Source organism: Orycteropus afer, unplaced genomic scaffold (assembly GCF_000298275.1).
Source record: "Orycteropus afer afer isolate SDZICR_OR568_19922 unplaced genomic scaffold, OryAfe1.0 scaffold00037, whole genome shotgun sequence".
NCBI classification, from domain to species: Eukaryota; Metazoa; Chordata; class Mammalia; order Tubulidentata; family Orycteropodidae; genus Orycteropus; species Orycteropus afer.
In genome coordinates, this window is record NW_006921624.1 from 4,949,267 (window position 1) to 4,969,170 (window position 19,904).

General features: G+C 44.7%; 1 protein-coding gene across 1 annotated transcript in view; it reads left to right on the top strand.

Moving 5' to 3' along the window:
* CDK5RAP2 (CDK5 regulatory subunit associated protein 2) overlaps positions 1-19,904 on the top strand; it is a 233,458-nt gene that overhangs the window by 112,654 nt on the left and 100,900 nt on the right. The window contains exons 13-17 of the mRNA XM_042780378.1: positions 646-789; positions 10,189-10,286; positions 15,720-15,850; positions 17,768-17,877; positions 19,260-19,388. Coding sequence (XP_042636312.1) covers positions 646-789; positions 10,189-10,286; positions 15,720-15,850; positions 17,768-17,877; positions 19,260-19,388 — 612 coding nt within the window. The remainder of the gene's footprint in view (positions 1-645; positions 790-10,188; positions 10,287-15,719; positions 15,851-17,767; positions 17,878-19,259; positions 19,389-19,904) is intronic.

Sequence of the window (19,904 nt, forward strand, 5' to 3'; positions counted from 1 at the left end):
TCCAAGATTATCTTCTTTGTCTGTGTTAATTGGTTTCCCTTTTCTTTGTTGAAGAGGGTCTGTGCAATCCTTCTGCCTAGTCCGCCATCTTGCCCCCAACAGTGGGCTTAAGTATTACAAGGATTGTGAGGCTGGTGCAGGACCAGGCATTATTTCGTTCTGTTGTATATAGGGTCGCTATGAGTTGGAGCCAACTCACCAGCACCTAACAACAACAACAACAACAACAACAACAACCATCCTGGTAGCCCTGTAGGATATGTATCATTGCCCCTGTTTTACTTGTCAGGAAACTGAGACCCTGGGATCGCACCCAGAACAAGAGTAGACTCGAGATAAGAAGCCAGTTCAGCTGGTCAGAACTTGGGCTTTGTCCTCCACTCCTTCTGTGAGGCAGTCGTGGTAGCTGGTTTTGTAGTGACTGCCACCATCCTTGATTGTGTCATACTGCTGTCTCTAAGTCACAGTAACACAGAACTGGAGTTGTATTACAGTTGTGTAATTACCAGATATTTTGGGATGGTAGAAATTAGAGGACATGTGGGTATTGTGATCAAGTAAGATGTCTTCCCTTAAAGGATTTGGGACAATTTCTTAATATTTTTCGTGATGGAAACTTCCAGATGATTTGTTTTATTTCCTTAGAAATTCAATGAAAAAGATTTGGAAGCAATTCAGCCAAACTGTCATTTAATGACAGCTGAGGATTTCAAGTTCAGGAGCGAAGGCTTAATAACAGAAAAGTGCTCTTCTCAACAGTCACCAGGCAGCAAAATCATCTTCTTCGAGGTATGCTTGACTGAAATTGGACGTTCACATGTGAATGTATTCATATTCTTTTTAGAAACTTATTTGATAGCTCCTTTGATCTAGAGAGATCCTCAGATGCCTTCTTGCTGATAATTGAGCTCACCACAGGTAGGTGGAGGAGTTCTTCGTCTGTCTGCCTTCCAGATTAATATTCCTTAGCCGAGTGTTAGTATTTGCACTGTACATGAAACTGAGAAGTCACAGCTGGTTAAAACATGAGCCTTGTATTTGCTTTACCAAGATTCACCTCTCAAGAACTATGCAGTCCCAAGTGTTAGGAAAATTTTCCTGTTCACCACACCTTTCCTGATGTGGTTCTTAATTTTCTTTCTGATCTCATTTTGTTTTATTCCCCCATCATTGTCAACGATAGCTAACTTCTTGCAGAGTCTTGAAAACACCATATTCTGTACCTCTCTGTGCATGTGTGGATCCATCTGCCTGAAATGGCTTTTCCTGCTAAGTCCTGAACATCCCTAAAGATGCCACTCTTGGGTTGCCTTTGTGGAGCCTGACCTGACCCTGCTTAATAGTGTCATTTCCCCTTTCCTTCTGGTTCATAGCACTTTTCATGCCCTTCACTAGTAGTACTTACTGCCTTTTTATTGACGTTATAGGATTCTCCTTTCTACTTTCCCTCACGTGAGCCCCTGAGCACCATGGGCAGATTCCTCATGGCTAGGCAACTGACATTTATCTCTGAATGCCAATGCCTAGCCCAGTGCTTGGTGTAGTAAATGTTTATTGAGTGAGTAAATGGTTATATTGATTTGTGTGAGATGGGTAGAGATTGTTCTCGCTCCTAGCTTGTTTTTAATGCAAATAGGCAGCCAGATCTGGGAAAGGAAAGAAGCTTAACTGTAGGCCACATTTTTAAAATATATTTTTTAACCTGACTGACTTTAATTAAGTTCATACATTCAGAAGACAGAGAACTCTTACACAAATTAGTTCTCTGATGAATGGCTCTGATCATGACTTGTGGTTTGGTGAGTGGTGATTCTCAAAATAATTAATGACTGGTACAGCCCAGGCATCAACCATCAGAATAGACTCAGACGGTAAGGCTGGGGTGGGGTTTAGGAGTCTGCTCTTATGCCAGATACCAACTGCGTAATAGCTAGATTGTGAGGAGATCCCTAGGGTGTCAGGTAGGGTGTTGGTGGATTGGCCAGGCATTTATTTTTCAACCAGTATAGAAACATTTCAGCATTTTAGCAACCAGTGTTGCTGTGGTGCTACCCTGGTTTCAGTGGAGTGTCTGGACTAAGGTGGGCCAGGAAGAAAGGGCTGGTAGTGTGCTTTTGGAAACCAGCCTGAGAGCCCTGGGAGCATGACTTTGTTGGTACTGATCACGGGGGTGCCACAGAACAGAGCAGCATTGGATTTCATCATGCACAGGTGGCCGTGAGTGAGGGGCCAACTGGACAGCAGCTAACAGCAACAACAACGGCAGCTGGCCACCAGACTGCTACCAGCTCAGCATCAGCCCTGGTCTCGAGGGCATCGTTGACTGACCAGGGAGAGTTCTTTCTTACTTATCACCATTTGGAGATTGGCATTTTGCCATTTCTCTGGAGGACAGTGTCGGCATGAACCAGTAGAAAGAGCCCTTGAGCTGGGCCAGGAAAGAGCCTGTGGGCTGGGCTTGCGTTTTTCTCCTGGCTTTGCCACTTTACCTGGGTGACCTTGGGCAAGTCCAGTAACTCTCAGAGGATGAATATTGTGTGATTCTAACTTGCATATAGTTGATTTAGTTGGACTGTTAAGATATACATTAACCTGTAATGAGGTATAGTCCATTTTGAAAGAAGATAGCATCCCGTCAGATGTTTTTAGATAGACACTTCTTTATTAATTTGAATCACATTTAGTTAAACTTTTGTATTTTAAATCACCTTTTAGTCATGTAATATGCTTCTAAACGTTGAACAAAATGTGTTTATAAATTTATTGGACAGATCGAGTATTTTAAACTTTAATTTCATGAGGTTTATTATCTGGGCTATTTCATTTTTGACTTTTGCACTAGGTGATGTTGGTAGTTCACATGTAATTACATACAATTACAAAGTATTTTATTGGTGTTCCAGTTATATGCAGATCCTGGTAGTGTTTAAATTACTGTGCAAAATATCCAAGTATTTTAGCAAAGGTTTTAATTCTGTTTTGCAAGACTAGTTGTAAACTGTGGATATAGAACTATAAATTTCACTTAAGAATTGTAAAGGTCTAGGTGTTACTTTAAGAAATCATAATTTTTGTAGTCTTACAATATTTTTTCCCCCTCAGATAGGGTTACTTTTCAGGTTATAATTTTTTCTAAGTAGAAAACATGGGCTTCCTCTGCCACACCATTGGCCATTTTGTGTTGAATCAGGACTTGTCCTTTGCCCATCTTGACACAGAACTTGAGGCTATGATGATGTCTCCGTAGACTCTGGGCACTCTGTTTTCCCTCTGATCATTGTGTGATCCTGAGAATTAATGCTAGATGAACAGGGAGTTGAAGGATAGAGAGTGAAACACACTGACCATATTTAACTTGCTGCAGCCAGAGACTTATAGCTTGGTTACTGACATGGTTAGGACATTGCTGCTGACGTTTCCTGAGTATTAAAATAAATATCTTTGTTGCAGAGCTGTGACATAGCTACGGAAATAGACACAGTTTATCAACCAGGCCTCTAAGTTGTGGGGATTACCAAGAAGTGATGCATTAAGTTTCTCTTTACATATCTGCTGCCTCTTCTGATTGTAATCTGCACGTTGCATGTATTTCCTTCAAGTCATTAAGGACACCATGGCAGAGTGGAAAGTGCCCTGGCTTTGGTGTCAGAATGCCAGGTCTGCTACCTGTTATCTCTGAGACCTTGGCCAAGCCACTTAATAATATCTCTGAAACTCACCTTTCTAGTATGTAAAATGGGGAATTACATGCCTCCCCTCTAGAATTAGCTGAGAGGATTAGAAATAATGTATTAGTTAAGGTTCTTTAGGTTTCAAGCTATAGGAACATTGGGTAGCTTGAGTGAAACAACAATGAAAGGGAACATCGTCCCAGGGAAGAGTTGAACGGCCACGCCTTGGAGACCATGAAAGCCGTGGCAACTCCATGGGCTCCCCACAGAAGTCGTGGACTCTAGGGCACTGTCATTATGTGACTGAGAGCCACTGACTCCATGCTTCTGATGTCTCTAAGTCTACTAGTTCCTGGGAAGGAATCTTAGTGGTTTAGCACAGGCTCGGGGGTTGGCTCACAGAGGAAAGGGTTCTCCTTGGAACTCACTCTTCAATATTTTAGGGATTGTTCTCAGATGAGGTGGGGCATGGTGGTGAGCTGGCTTGCCACTCCAAGGGCTCTCTTCACGTGCTGTAGATGTAGACTCTGATACACAGTAGATATGTGGTAAATGGCACGTCTTCTCTCCCATGAGAGGCCTCCTCTCTGCGCTTGTCTTGGTCGGAGGAGTGGAGGAGGGGCAGGGCGAGGCCGGGGGAAGGGACGGTTGGTTGTACCTGCTGAGCAGGTGCTTGTCCTTCCCTCCCCCTGGGCAGCCTGGCCTTCTGCCTCGTGCCAGAGGAGAGCCACTGGTTTCTCAGCCGAGGGAGCCGAATGACCTCATCCTAAAGGGGCATGATTCCACGCAGGGGAGGAGGTGATTGATGCAGTGGGGCCCGAATGGCTCCGAGGAGTTCATTTCTCTAACGTGGACGAGCAGTTTGCTTTTAGGAAGATGTTGACTTGCTCTGACTTCTATTATGCAAAATATCCACAGGAATCTTTGCTCTTAAGATTCATCTGAGTCCTGTGTGTTCCTCTCTCACCTATTTAATCATCGGTTCAGCATGTGTTTGCGGCAGCATTTGATCTGTGCCAGACACTGTGCTGCAGCCCTCCAGGAGCCGTCAGATTAGTTGGGGAGGGCAGCCCTGGAAACAGGCGGCTGGTGCACTGTAGCTCTGGGGTGAAGGTGCTGTGGGGGGCTGGAGGAAGGGCACCTCTCTTGGTGGAAGCTGCCTGGTGAAGGTTTAGTCAGAGAAGATCTCACCAGAGGCCCTGGAGTGTTAGTGGGGAGGAGTGAGTGATGGAACGTAGTCTCAGAGAAGGAGATTGGAGGTGCCACCTTGAGATCAGATGGAGACGTTTCCCACTTTCGTTGAGTTGGAGGGGTAGGAGGAACAGGTGAGTGCTGATGTCGTCTGCTGGCAGATGGGACAGGAGCTGAGGAGAGCTGTGGCTTGGAAGAATCTTGGGAAGGTTTGGAATCACTGCCAGAGAAAACAGCCCACTGCCTTTCTTGGTGGGGCACAAGAAGCCGTTGGCTGGCCTCTATGAGGCCGACTATGACAGTATTACCCTTGTTGGGTGCTCAGTGCTTTGCTTCCATTATAGGGCAGTAAGGGGTAATCTGAAGTCTCAGGCCCCATCCGAGTGCACACCCTGCCTCACCACTCTGACCTGGAGCACACTTTTGGCCTTCTGTGCCTCAGTTTCCTCATCTCTGAAAATGGGGAGAGTAACATCTAAGCTCATTGGTTTATTGAGAGGATTAAATGAGAAAATGCTTGGGAGGAAAGTACTTAGCACAATGGCTGACAGTGCTGAGTGCTGGGTGAGGCCACCTCCTTCATATTGGTAGCCTGTTTATTACCCAGGCTCTTTTCTGGGGTCCTCTGTCTGTGAGTGGGTTTTATGCAGGTGGACACTAAAAGAATCCCACATGATACTGTTATTGCCCATAGTTGGCATTTGGGAGCTCATTGTGCCAGTGATGTGTGGTGTTAGTTACAAAAGGGCAAGACACTTCCAGCAGTCTGGGTGACTGATCTATTGTGACCACACTGGAGGGTTAGCATTTAAGACCCTTACTCAGAAGGTAGTGCCTTTGTCTTTTTGTTCAAGGCTAGATGTAAATCCCTGTTCTCCTTGGTCTGGGTTTTTTACATTTTTTGCCCTCTGTATCACCTTGGCAGAAAAAAGTACTTAAATACATAAAACATATGCATAGGACTATAAAGGAAACCAAGGAGCTCTGGTGGTGCAAAGTTGAGCACACTGCTCCAAACCAAAAGCTTGGCAATTTGAACCCACCCAGCAGCCGTGCCGAAAAAAGACCTGGCAGTCTGCTTCTGTAACGATTATAGCTTAAGAAACCCTATGGGGAAATTCCACTTTGCCACCTGGGGTTGCTGTGAGTCAGAATTGACTTGAAGGCACCCAACAACAACAGCAACAACAACATAAAGGAAACCAATTATTTTGACATTCATTAATCAAAATGAAAATATATTAAGCTATGCAAATAGTATTTCTTAAATATAAAAAGATCTAGTGGTGAACATAGTAAATGCTAGTTTTGAAGGAGTGATAAGAGTAAACAGTATTTAGAAATGTCTGCAACATACACAAAATAACCAGATTTCTGTTGGTGACAGAGTTGCAGGAGTACTGCTAATATACCATGGCTTGTTGCAATGGCAGTACTCCTTCAAGTCATGATTGAAGGGAATGCTACGTTTCAGGTAGAAGTTAGTGGAAATAAAGATGTAAATTTACTTTCCTGGTCACTTCATGCGTCCCTTGAATTTTTATTCATGCTAAGAACCCCTATTTTTGGTAGTATCTAGACTCTGGGAGATAGCATACCCCAGAATCCAAACCCACTGCCACTGAGTTGATTCCAGCTCATAGTGACCCTATAGGACAGAGTAGAACTGCCCCACAAGGTTCTAAGGCTGTAATGTTTACAGAAGCAGACTGCTTCATCTTTCTCCTGTGGAGCTGCTGGCGGGTTTGAACTGCTGGCCCTTCTGTTTTCAGCCGAGTGCTTTAGCCACCGTGCCACCACAGCTTCTTGGAGAAAGCATAAGTCTGTTTGCAGCTCCATTGTCTCCACTGACGGAACATCTGCTCCTCCCTGCCCCAGCATTTAGAGAGCATCTAGTATGTATCAGGAAGCATGCTAGGTATTCTATTCATCTTAACTTTATTTTTAGCATTGTTTTTCTTTCTTATTTTGAAATAATTTCAAATTTGCAGAAAAGTTACAAGAATAGTTTAAATGACTTTATTGAACCGTCTGAGAGTAAGTTGCTGACGTGAAGCCTTGTCACTTCTGAATACTTGAGTTTGTGTGTTTTACGAATGGCCTTTTTCCAGCATAACTACAGCATAGCTGTCACAACCAGGAAATTAACACAGATGCCTCACTACTGCCTGATCATCAGACCCATTCACGTTTCGGCAGCTCCTTTAGAACAAAAGGCTGTAGTCCAGGATCACACGTTGTATTTACTAGTCTTTCTTCTTTAGTCTGTGTCTTTCCTTGTTTTCATGACCTTGATAATTTTGAAGTGTCCAGCCCAGTTTTTGTGCAGAGTCCTTCAACTTGGGCTTGTTTGATGTTTCTTTGTGATTAGTTCCAGGCTCTGAGTCTCTGGCAGGAGTATCACAGCAGTGTTGCTATGCTCATCTCCTTGTGTCCTTTGATTACTTTATGAAGGTGATAAATGGCAGGTATCTTGACTATACAAAAAAAAATAAACTCACTGCCATTGAGCCAGATCTGACTCATAGCAACCCCTCCTTGGGTTTCTGAGGTGATATCACTATGGAAGTAGATTGCCCAGTCTTCCTTCTAAGGAGTGCCTGGTGGGTTTGAACTGCCAGCCTTCTGTTAGCAGTCAAGTGCTATACAGTTACTCTTTTTGCTTTTGTAATTAATAAGTATTTTATGAGAAAATATTTTGAATTTTGTGAATGTCCTGTTTGTCTTCAAACTTTCACCTACTAGTTTTAGCATTTATTGATGTATCTTGGCCAAATTATTCATTACTATGATGGTTGGCTCTGGTAGCATAGTGGCTAAAGCACTTGACTGCTAACCAGAAGGCTGGCGGTTCAAACCCACCAGCCACTCCTCGGAAGGAAGGTTGGGCAATCCTACTTCCGTAGTGATACTGCCTCGGAAACCCAAGGAGGGGTCGCTATGAGTCAGGGCCGACTCGACGGCAAACAACAACAATAACAATGATGGTTGGCAAAGGGTGGGTTTTATAATCACATCCTCCCTTGTACCTTTATTAGCTGGCATTCTACTGCAGGCAAAAGCCTGCTCTTCTCCCATTGATTCATTCACTTACTTTGTTCATATCAGTATGGGTACATGATGTTCTGTTTTATTTAGTAGGTTATAACCTTACTAGTATTGTGGTACAATGGATTGCTTTTAACTGGCCTTTCTCACCATATTCTTATAGCTCTTATCATATGATTGGGTGAGACTATGCAAATAAGGTGCTTGTGGCACACCAAAGGGATTGCACAGCTTGGTAATAATGCAGATAAGGTGCATGGCATCCTTGTTGAGGTGGGCCCATGCAAATAAGGTACATGGAACCCTAAGGAGGGGATTGGTCAGGTTTGCCATCCTACTAGGCTTAAAATGAGCCATCTCAGAGACAGACAAATGGGAACCTGCCTACCACCAGGAGCTCTGGTGGCGTAGGGCCTAAGGCATTTGACTGCTAACCAGAAGGCCAGCGGTTCAAACCTACTAGCCACTCCTTGGAAGGAAGGTTGGGCAATCTACTTCCGTAGTGATACCACCTCGGAAACCCAAGGAGGGGTCACTATGAGTCGAAATTGACTCAACGGCCATGAGTTTGGTTTGGTTTTTGTCTGCCACCAAGAAGAAGAGACAGGAGTGGAGCAGCATGTCCTTTGGACCTGGATCCCTGTGCTGAGAACTTCCTAGACACCAGGAGACAGAGAACTGTAATGCCAGAGATGGCACAATACAGTGGGAGGTGGCTGCAAGCACAGCAGAGAACTGGCAGCAGAGACCGGCAGGAGATGGGGCAGTGGGCTTCCCGGCCCACAGGGCAAGAAAGCTGAGTGTCTTCAAGCAGGAGGCTTGCTAGGGAAGTGGAGTGCCTCCAGGTGCTTGCTGGAGCTAGCCTTGCAGACCCAGAGCTAGAGAGCTTGAAGTGCCTTCAAGCTGAGACTTACTTGTGGAGTGTGGTGTCTCTGGGCACTTACTGGTGGAGCTAAAGAGCTTTGTAACACTTACCTGAGCAGGGCAGAGGCTGGGCTGGCAAAAGGGTCCAAGGACTTGAAGGACTGAGGGACAGGGAGAGGCCTGCCTGTAGGCATGGCCAAGAAGCTGTCCTTACTGAAGGACATCCTGAATTGTTCCTGATCTTATATTGCCACTGGTTAGTTCCCTAATAAACTCCATATTTGTGAGTATTGTTCGTGAGTTCTGAGTGGCCATTGGAGAGAATTGTCGAACCCCAGAGAAAGAGAGAGAATGCCGTGGGAGGGATGGCTGGTATCTGAATTGGTGAAACAGTTGGAGAGAGGAGGTATGTCTGACCTCTGCTTCATAGGAATCAGCCTTGGACTGTCACTGCTGATGATTCTCCTGCCCCCCTGTATGAGGTTAGATAAAGATGTTAGACACTGCTGCCCGGCTGTTTTTACAACTATCATTATTTTTCATTTTTGTCTCAGACTTAACTAGTCAAACTGGCTTCTGTGTCCTCTTGACAACACTCCATACTTCTTTAAGCGTTTTCTTATTTTCTGGCACAACGAAATGCTATAGACGTACTATGGGGAAGAAGTGGGAGGGGAGCTGTTGCATTGTGGTAAATTGTAGTCAATGTCATGAGACAAAGTGTATGTGATCTGCTGTATGGAAAGTTAATTTGCTCTGTTAACTTTCACCCAAATCACAATTAAAAAAAAAATGCTATAGACATACCTGGTGATAGCTCTTATTTTCTTTGCCCCATTCCTGAAATCAGTCATTTCTCCAGAGATCCCTGGTTCATTCTACACATTTAACTTTTCTGTGCTGCGCACCAAGGTCATACAGCTAGTGAATGCCAGAGATCCAACTCAGATCTCTTCACCATCACTTTGTTCTGGGTGCCACCAAAGTGCTCCTCACTTGACTTCAATGTAAATCCTTTGTCCCCAGCACTCATCAGGTTTCTGCTTGTGATTGCCAGTTCTCTGGAGCAAGAGGGAGTTTGTAAAGACGTTCCCTGCAGTGTTGTGAAAACTCAGAACAGCAGCTCCGAGGGTGGTCGTCTGAGGCTGGGCAAATCACATGACTGTGATGAGTCTTTGTAACAGCTAGTTGGTGCTGAAAGCTCAGCTCTCAGCCTTCATTCTTAAGAGAAGGACAGTGATTCCCCACTCCACCTGCAGGTGGTGCTCTCTGACTGTGGTCTGATCCAGGGCCCAGCACAGGGCTCATCTCAGTTTAGGTTTCAAAACCAGAACTATCCACATATATTGCATAATAAAAGGATGTACTTTTCAAAAATTCCTCCTTAATGTCAGATGCCTACTGTCGTTCCCAGGAACAGCAACAATCAGACTATGAAGAGCTGATTCAGGTCTTAAAGAAAGAGCAGGACATCTATTCCCGTCTGGTAAAGTCTCTGCAGGACTCAAACAGGTAACTGTTTCCGTGTAGACATCATGCATGTGTGTGTGGAGACATGCATACACACTCATGTCTTGCAACATGCTGGGAGTTTCTCGAGGCAGCAAAGCCCTACTAGTTTGCTTAGGAAGCTTATAAAGTGCTTGGATGTTGATTGCCTCATTTGAAAATCAGCCAGACCTATTTTCTATCAAGAGTTGTCTGATTTTTGGCCTAAAGCAGGATAAAAATATAATAATAATAAGCACTTAACCTGTTACGACACTTAATTAAACATTTAGAAAGTGCTCTTGTGTGTATCTTTACACACCAGTCTCACAGCAGCTGTATTAGGTAAGTACTACTGTTATCTCTATTTTACACAAGGCCATCAAAGGTAAGAGGCTAAGTGACCTGCCCAGGTCACAGAGGATGTGAGTGACAGAGCCTCAGGATCCAAACAAGTTTCTGCCTTACTTGGCTTATAGTTTGAGGTGACTTGGTCTGCAGAGAATTGCTGGCCCGTGATTTGATGCCAGGGGGGTGAAGTGCTCAGCTGTAGCCTTGACTCTCCCATGCCCTAGCTCTCTGTGCCTAGGCAAGCGTCTTGTCCTCTGGTCTTTGTCTGCCTGTTTGTAAATGGACAGTTGGCCTCAGTGATCTCTTACATTAGGAAATCATTTCTCTACACACTGGACTATTTACAGTTGAAAGGACATGATGTCTAGCATTTGCTTCAAGACTGTACAAAGTAGAGGGGGTCAGTGGGGATATCATTTGGGCCATGACTCCCTGATTGTTAGGACTGGGGTGTGAGGAGATGAGGAGGGGCTCATTGTACTAGTTCCTGTTCTTTTGTGTATGTCTGAAACTTTCCATAATGAAATGTTTAAAGTCATCCTTTGACGTTCCCTCTCTTGGGCCTTTCTCTCAAGCTGTGATGAACTGTATGTTCGTTGTTCTCTGCACCGTGCGCTCTCCTGCCTCCGACCACTCCCCTTCCCGTCCTTTCACCTGGGTTGTCTCCCACCAGTCCTTCAGAATCCAGCTTGAGTGCTCCCCTTGTTGGGAGGCCCAATCTAACCGCTTGGACAGAACTACCCCTTTGTGTAGTTGTCTCTGTACTGCCTCCTTCTCTAGCTCACAAGCTCCCTGAGGACAGGGGCCATGTCTTCCTTGTCTCCGATTCCCAGTGCACGTCACAGGGCCTGGTGTGGAGCAGGTACTCTGGAAACGTTAAGTTGCTGGATGCCCTCCCAACACTGATCTTCTAGATGATGAGCTGATTTGCAGATTTTAAAATCTGAAGTGAATTTAGAGAAAATGAAAGCATCCTGATGAAATTCTTGGAGTCGAGACAACTCTCTGAACGTGAGCTTTTTCAAGAAACCTCGGCTGCTAGTCACTTTCACTTGGAGGAGATGCTCAGTAATATTGGGAAACTCAAAGGGAATGTGCAAATTGCGTTTTAATTGTGCAGGTTTTTGGAGTGGGAACCAGATTAGCTTCTGGGCACTGAGAGGCCCTGTGACTGGATATGGTTGCTCTTAAGGCCTTTCAACATGATGGCTGGCTCTGAGTTTCACAGGCTCTTTCTTAATGAATACAAATGTGCGGTGAGACCAAGGCGGGTTAGAGATATGACCAGCAAAGGTACTTAAGAGGTTTCGTATTTGTGTTTAGAATCACAATACATGTAGAATGAGACAGACCTGGGTCCAGATCCCAGCTCTGCCACTCACCAGCTCGAAACTCTTGAGGAAGTTATTTGTCACCCTAAGTCTTAGTTTATGTGCCTTTGAAAATGGAGATTGGCCTACTCACCTACCTATCATCCTACCTACCTGTCATCCTACCCACCCTACAGGGTTGTTTTGAAATAAGAGATGATATATGTGAAGTCCTGTCACTGCCTGGCACTAGTAAACACTCAGTAATGATTAACAGTTGTTAAAAATGGCAATAATGTGAAATGAAAAGTTCCTATATCCAGCAGTGTCCCAGTGTGCATAAACTCAGTATGTCGGGGCATTTTGAACCTTTAGACCGTGGCATATCCGTCGCACAGGACTGTGGGTTAAGGCAGGTGAAGCCCCTTTTGGAACTCCAGCGTTGCGCCCTCACTGGACATTACCAGTAAAGGTGATGACTCGAGAGACGTGCTGTCCTTGTGATTAAACCTGGGAAGGGAGAGCCGGGAGGAATGAAACTGGTTGTGGCCCGCGGTATGCCTGATCCTTTCCCCCTTCTGTGGATTCTTCACACTGGCCCTTAGAGTCAGTGGCTTTATCCCCATGTTGGAGAGGTGGAAATCTCCCTGAGATGTCAAGCGTATTACCCAAGGTTCTACAGTTAGTTATGATCAGAGCTCAGGGTTTTCTGGCTTCTAAACCGTTTATCACTTATCCTGAGGACTCGTGCGATTTATACTCCCCTGTAACTCGGAGTTGCCCCGCCTCAGCACCAATGGCACTTTGAGCTCCATCATTTTCTGTTGCGAGGGTCTGTCCTGTACACTGTAGGATGTTTAGTGGCATCCCTGGCCTCTGACCACTCAAAGCCAGTAGCACGCCTCCCTTACCCTCTCAGTTACAACAACCAAACATGTCTCCAGACACGGTAAATGTCCCCTGGGGCGTAAAACAGTCTTCTAGGTGAGAACCACTGCTGTAATTCATGAGAACCAGAAATTTTGGCCCCTAAATACCATCTTTTGTATGAGAGTTATTGGGGGTATATAGTAGGAAAGAAATGTTTATTGAACAACTTGTAAATGTTAGATGCTATGCTAAGTAAATGCTTTTCCATGTAACATTTAATCCGCAAACGAATTTTGAAGGAAAGGTATTATTATCCACATTTTATTCTGATGAGGAAGTCCAGATGCCGGCAGTTGAGTTGACTAGCCTGCGGTCACAGAGCGAGTTAGTGGTGGCTGTCCTTCTGAGCTTGGCTCTGCCTCCTCGCTTCTGCCCCCTCCTCCCGCCCCGAAAGAAGAACGCGTGGCGCCTTCATTTCTTTCTGATCGAAGCACCTTGGTGCCAGCCGCACCTCCCACCTTGCAACGATTTCAGCCTTGGGGAAATGAAATGACAGGCACATGAGCAGCAGCTGTGTACTTTTCACCCTGTCAGAGAACGGAGGAGGGAGTGAAGCGGTTAGCTTCCCCCAGCCCTGCTCACAGGAGCTTCGCTGAAACAATCTCCTCCTTTTCTCCCTGGTTAGATGTCTCTGCAGCACGACCGCATCTAAGCATGTGCTGTGTGTGTGACACCGCTGTAAGGTTTTCCATCAGCCTTACAGATTGATCATTATGATTGTCTTGAAATGGAACTAGGTACATGTTGCTAGTGGAGCCCCTTTCCTTGCATGAAGACTGCTTCACAGTGAACCGTCCTCAAAGCAGCGCACACACAAGATTAGACATAATGGTTTATTTTCCTTCCAGTATATGGTGATTTTTATGTGCAGTTCGGTGGAGGGAGCTGAAAGAAACATCTGAAGGAGACGTGGAGCTGCTGTCTGTGGTCTGCATGGTTTAGAGCTATAGTCCTAACCCTTTAGAGACTGTGGACTTCCCTCCCCCTTTCCAAAAAGTTTTATTATAGTAAATACATATATAACAAACGGTTTATTTACATTTTAACCGTTCCCAAGTGTCCAGTTCAGTGATAGTGATACCATTCATCATGTTGTATTGCCATCACCACTATCCACTTCCAAAAGTTTGACATCACCCCAAACAGCACTCAACACTCCTTCAGCAGTAACTCCTGTTCCCTCCTTGCCCTGGTCCTTGGCAACCACTAACAGACGTTTGTCTCCACGCATTTGCCTCATCTAGCTGTTTCACTTCTAGATTATGTAGTGGGATCATGCGGTACTTGCTCTTTTGTTTCTGACTAACTTGACTCCACGTAATATTTTCACCGTTTATCCATGTCGTAGCATATAGACCCCTTTGGAAAATCTGATGAAAGCCTATGGACCCTCTCCCTAGAAAACTTCACATATTCTTACATTTTTACAGGTTAGATCAAGGTATTGATGTACTCATATAAAACCACAGGTAGGCACTGGACAGAGGGTGACAGGCTTTTCAGTGGCTGTAAAAGGAGCTTTCAGATCTGCTAGTGTATTTCAGTAGCCTTAAAAATGATTATACCCTTTGACCAGTAATTACACTGCTGGGAGTCCCTTTTAGGAAAATAACCTGAATGTCAACAAGGCTTCAGGCACAGAGATGTACAGTGAAACATTATTTATGTTACTCAGATGCCAGCTGGGGGTCTCCTTATTCCCCTGAGAACTGGGTTTAATTGGTTCAGATCCCTGCCAGTTGAATGTCAATAGAGGACCAAGCCCTCCTCATAGATCTGCCTTGCCTGATAGGGTAGCCACTAGCCACATGTCACTATTAAAATTGAGTTGAATGGAGTCGAAATGTAATCAGCTTCAATATTCGGTTCCTTGGTGTGTTAGCCATGTGTCAGATGTTCAACAGCTACACGTGGCTGGTGCCTCCCAGATTAGCACAGATACAGAACACTGACATCACCTGAGAAAGTTCCCTTGGACAATGTTCCTCAAGATTAATGCAGATTCTGGGAGTGTGCATTTTCATGGCCTCCTCTGAGTCCTGGCCTTCTGGTTCCAGGCAAGCTATCTGTACAGCTCAGCCCTGTATCACGGTGAGCCCAGTGTGAAGCAGGATACCACTTTGAATACCACTATCCCACAGTACAAATCCATTCATGCTTTGCCTCTGTGAGTGGCTAACCCATCGATGCAGAGTTCTGTGGGCCCTAGAATGGCCCTTCTTTCCCTCCTGTTGTTGACTCCTTCTTCTTTCTCTTCCTTTCTGCTCTTCACCCTCACCCCCAGTACTACCTCTTTTATGAGTAATGGCTCAAAAGGCCTCCCTATCTCCCTCCTTTCTGAAGTCTGGGTTCCTGGCAACACCAGGCCCCAGAGAGCCCCCTGCTTTTCTATGCTTAAGCCCTCTGAAGGCATTATTTCAAACAGATATCCTGGAGAACTAAATTATTTCCACCTAGTTACATCTTTAGCAAAAACTTGGAAATGCCCTGAATGTCCACTTAGGGAAGAGGAGTGATAGTAAATGAGGGAACACTCACTAGATTTAATGTTGTATAGTCATGAACAATGATGTTCGCAAAGAATTCCCAACATGTGGGGAAATATTTACATGAGGAGTGCAAAATCAATATTGTATGCCTAGTACTGTTTTAACCTTGTGAAAACAGGCAGCCACGGGGAAAAACTGGGAAAGAATTGTAGTCTATCACGTGGTAGTTGGTAGTGGGGTCATGTTTATATTTTAAATTTTCTTTAATAAATGTGTATTTTGTTTAAAAAAAGAAAAGAAAAGTCAGAGGAAGACTTGCTGGGCTGTGCATCTTAAAGCACAAACAAATCTGTTTTACAATGTCTGTTTTTACCAAGTATCCCCGACCTGCAGGCTGAGTTGAACAGCATTTTCGCCCTGCGGAAGCAGCTCGAGCAGGATGTGCTCTCCTACCGGAATCTGCAGAAGACCTTGGCGGAGCAGATCCGTGAAATTCGGAGGCGCCAGGGTGTGTGTCTCATATGTATTTCCCTTTGGGTTTGCCACTGGCAGGGCCTTGGCTGAACTTTGAGAGCTCTGGTGGTGCAGTGCCTAAGGCACTTGGCTGCTAACCAGAAGGTTGGTGGTTCGAATCCACCATCTGTTCCACAGAAGGAAGATGGGGCAATCTACTTCCATAAAGATTCACTGCCCCAGAAACCCAGTGGGAATCAACTTGATGGTGGTGAGTTTGGTTTAGTTTTGGTTTAAAACTCCATTAGGAGGTGAGGCACTTGCAAGATATTGTCTTGGGACCCTTTTTCTGGTGCCTGTTTCAATGTTGGCTCTCCTATTCTGTATCCATCTGGCTTTGGGCTTCGTAGTAAAAACGAAAAAAACCAAACCAAACCCACTTTTGTCAGATCGATTCCTACTCCTGACAGCCCCATAGGAGAGAGTAGAACTGCCTCGTAGGTTTTCCAGGGCTGTAAATCTTTACAGAACCAGACTGCCACCCCTTTCTCCTGCAGAGCAGCTGGTAGATCCAAACTGCTGACCTTTACGGTTAGCAAGTGAGCTTTTTAACTATTGCACTATAGTAGCAAGGCCCAGTAAATTGTATTTATTCTGCAGAAGGTCTGCTGCAGGATTGCTTTCTTGCTCCTATATTATTTCCTGCATCATTTGATGCTCCTAACTCTAGTAACCTCAAATCCCCTTTCTCTGGTGAACAGTCCTCATTGCCCAAAGCATGTGGGCTGTGCCTACTGCAGCACCCTCTGCAGAGAGCCGGGACTTCAGAGACATGTAGGAGTGAGATTGTTCTTTTGTATTGAAATACTGTGTTCAGCATTGTCATGACCATGAGTAAACTTATTTTAGGAGGGCTACAAGACAACTATTCATCCCAGTAATATTTGGTTGTGTCCCTTGCTAGAACATGAACCTCTTAAAGTCTGGGTTAGTGTCTTATTCCTTTCTAAATTCCTAGCCTGGTGCTGGGCACATAGAATCAACATTAGTAACAGCACTGGTAAGCTTGATACTTCTTAAGCATGTGTTGTTGTGTGCAAGGCACAGTGGTAGGCACTTAACAACCCATATCTTACCCTCACAATCATTTTGTTACATAGAGGAGGTATAATTACCTCTATAGAGAAGGAAACCGAGGCTTAGAGAGTAGGGGATTGGTTTCCCTAGGGTCCCAAAGGAAGTCGCTCATATCTGGACTACAGTGTTTTCCTTTGAAGTCTGTCTAGCTCTTTCCTGTATACTGCATGGCATAACAGGTGTGTCACTTCTTCCCCACACCTGTTGAATGAGGTCATGTTTGTGGGTACACCTTTCTCAGTACATGTCCTCCCCTCTTCTGTTCCGTTCTTGCATATTAGAATGTGAGCTTTGCTGCAAAGGAGCAGACTCTTAGGTAGGTGAGCAAAGATTCTTTTCTCTTAGATCTAGCAGGCAGTTTTTGCACTTGGTATGCTTGCTACCATGTGGGCTCTGGGACCAGTAAAAAAAAATGTATCAGGCACTTTTATTTCCCTCGAGTTCTACCTTTGAGGGTCACATCTAATTTTCCTGTGTTTTCACCTAAACAGAATCACTCCCTCATTTAAACTGAAATCACTATTTGCTCTTGCCACTCCAAACGGTCTCCAGGCACAACACTTGATATGCAAATTAGAATTCCGAATTGGCCGCAGTGAAAGCCTACAGCCCAAGATGAAGCCATACATTGAGATATCAGCCTGTAGAGAAAGAAGGAAAATTACTTTTGCTCCAAAGGTGGTGCTTTAGACTCCCTGCGTGTATCTATCCTCCTCTCTAACTCTTCCCCCAACCCAATTCAGGTTGCTTTAAATGGATTGTACTGGGATTGGCCTTGCAAGGATCTGTTTCTAATTCTCACCTCCCCCTTCCCACCCCCCTTTTTTTTGAGCAGAAGAAACATTTTCATTTTATAGTGATCAAACATCTTATTTGAGTATCTGCCTTGAAGACCACAATCGGCTGCAAGTGGAGCATTTTTCTCAAGAAGAACTTAAGAAAAAGGTATTGACATATTAACTTTTAGCACTTCATTGGTCATTAGTTGTCTCTTGGGTTCCTGGTCAGAAGCATAAGATTCTGAAATCCCTTTCCTTTCCTCTGCTTCGTTGTCCTTCCTCCTCCTGTTTATGTTCCTGGAGGGCCCTCCCACAGTTCTCACATATTCATCCTCAGGCTTGAGGACCCAGCCCAGACCTGCTCTTCTCTAGAAGACACTCCCTGACCCTCCATGTTAAGTTAGTCTTCCCCTCAGGCCATTCACCTCTCTTCTAGTACCTAATGGCAGTGTTGTTCTTCTCGTGTTGTTGGTGGATGCCGACCAGTTGATTCCAACTCATAGCGACCCTGACCCCGTGTGATAGAGTAGAACTGCCCCATAGGCTTTCTAGGCTGTATCTTTGTGGGAGTAGATCACCAGGTCTTTCTCCTAGGGAACCACTGGGTGGGTTTGAACCACCAGCCTTTGGGTTAGCAGCCGAGTACTTAACCATTGTGCCACCTAGGCTCCTGTCTGTGCTTCTCATACTGATCTGTAACTGGTTACTCTTCTATGCCCCTCAGTGGGCTGTGAACCTCTTAAAGTTAGTGATTGTGTTATATTTATTTCTGATTTCCAGGTACCTGGAACATATAGTTGGAGTTAATAGGTGATTTTTGAATGAATAAAACCCCAGGTTTGGTCAATAAATCTTTTGTTTTTTAACCAGAAGGGTTTTTACAATCTGTTGACTAGAGTGATTTCTAGTGTTTCATGGTTCAGAGAGCCATTGGTAAGAACAGGAAGTGTGAGCTCAGAGGAGACTGGGTGATTTATCAATAAATTATCACAGCAGTGCGACTGATTCCATTTCTGTCTGGGGATATTTTAATTCTAGTAGAAGACACAGACATGTAAACAAGCCACTGTGTATGGAGTGCCAATGTGGCTATAACAGGCCGATGGACGTATGCAGTATGGAGGAGGCAGGGAAGGAGAGACAACCTGCTTGGGGGTGTGGGGAGAGAAAACAGAGATACCGCTAGCTGCCATTGATTGAGCACTTAGACTGTGTCAAGGACTCTAGTGCCTTGTGGCTGTTATTCATAGTCAGTTCTCACAGTAGCCCATTTTATGGATGAGAAACTGAGGCTTAGATTAGGCATCTTGGTCAGGATCTTTCTACCTTGAAGTGGTGGCTCTGGGATTAGAATACAGGCATGCTAAATGTTAAAACTAGTACTCTTTCCATTGTACCCAGAGTGGTGAAGGCTAGAATCAGGCAACTGATGCTTCATAACTGTGATGCTGAAGGATACTTAGCAGGACAGTCTGCATTTAGGAGAACGGCCCTTGGAAGCTGCACTTGACTACTGGGTAGCCAATCATCTGTGCTCTTCTTTTTTAGGTCAGTGACCTTATACAGCTAATGAAGGAACTGTATACTGACAACCAGCACCTGAAGAAAACCATTTTTGATCTCTCCTGTATGGGCCTCCAAGGAAGTGACAGACTTGAGACAGTAGAACAAATGGAGGTAAGAAGAAACATTCTTATTATATGCTAATAACAAAAATAAAAAATAACAACCAAAAGCATTCCTCAAGACTGTGTCTGCCCTGGGTTGGTCTCTTCTTTGAAATCCCCTATGCTGTGGATAGGATTTTAAGGGTCCTGTTAGATCAGGAAGTCTGTCCTCTGGCTTCCTCAGGTTTTGGGATCACACCTGTATGGACACATTCGATATATTTTTGAAGCTTCTAACCTCCAATCCAGCCCTGCAATCTGTGGTATAGATGCTGCATCTGGGTGAGTGGTATGGTCTCACAGGGATCTGGAGAGTTGCCAAAGTAGCCAGATAATGTGGGTGGTGTAGATGCAGCCTTAATGAATTTATTAACATTGAAAAACAGATTAAGCACATTTCAGTTACTTTTTGTGTTCATTCTTTCTGACCTGAGTGTTGTGTGTCTCCTTCTCATACTAATGACTTGTTGTCTTCTTCATCTGACCCCATATGTGGAGTTCCTTCCCATGCATCCCCAGGGACTCC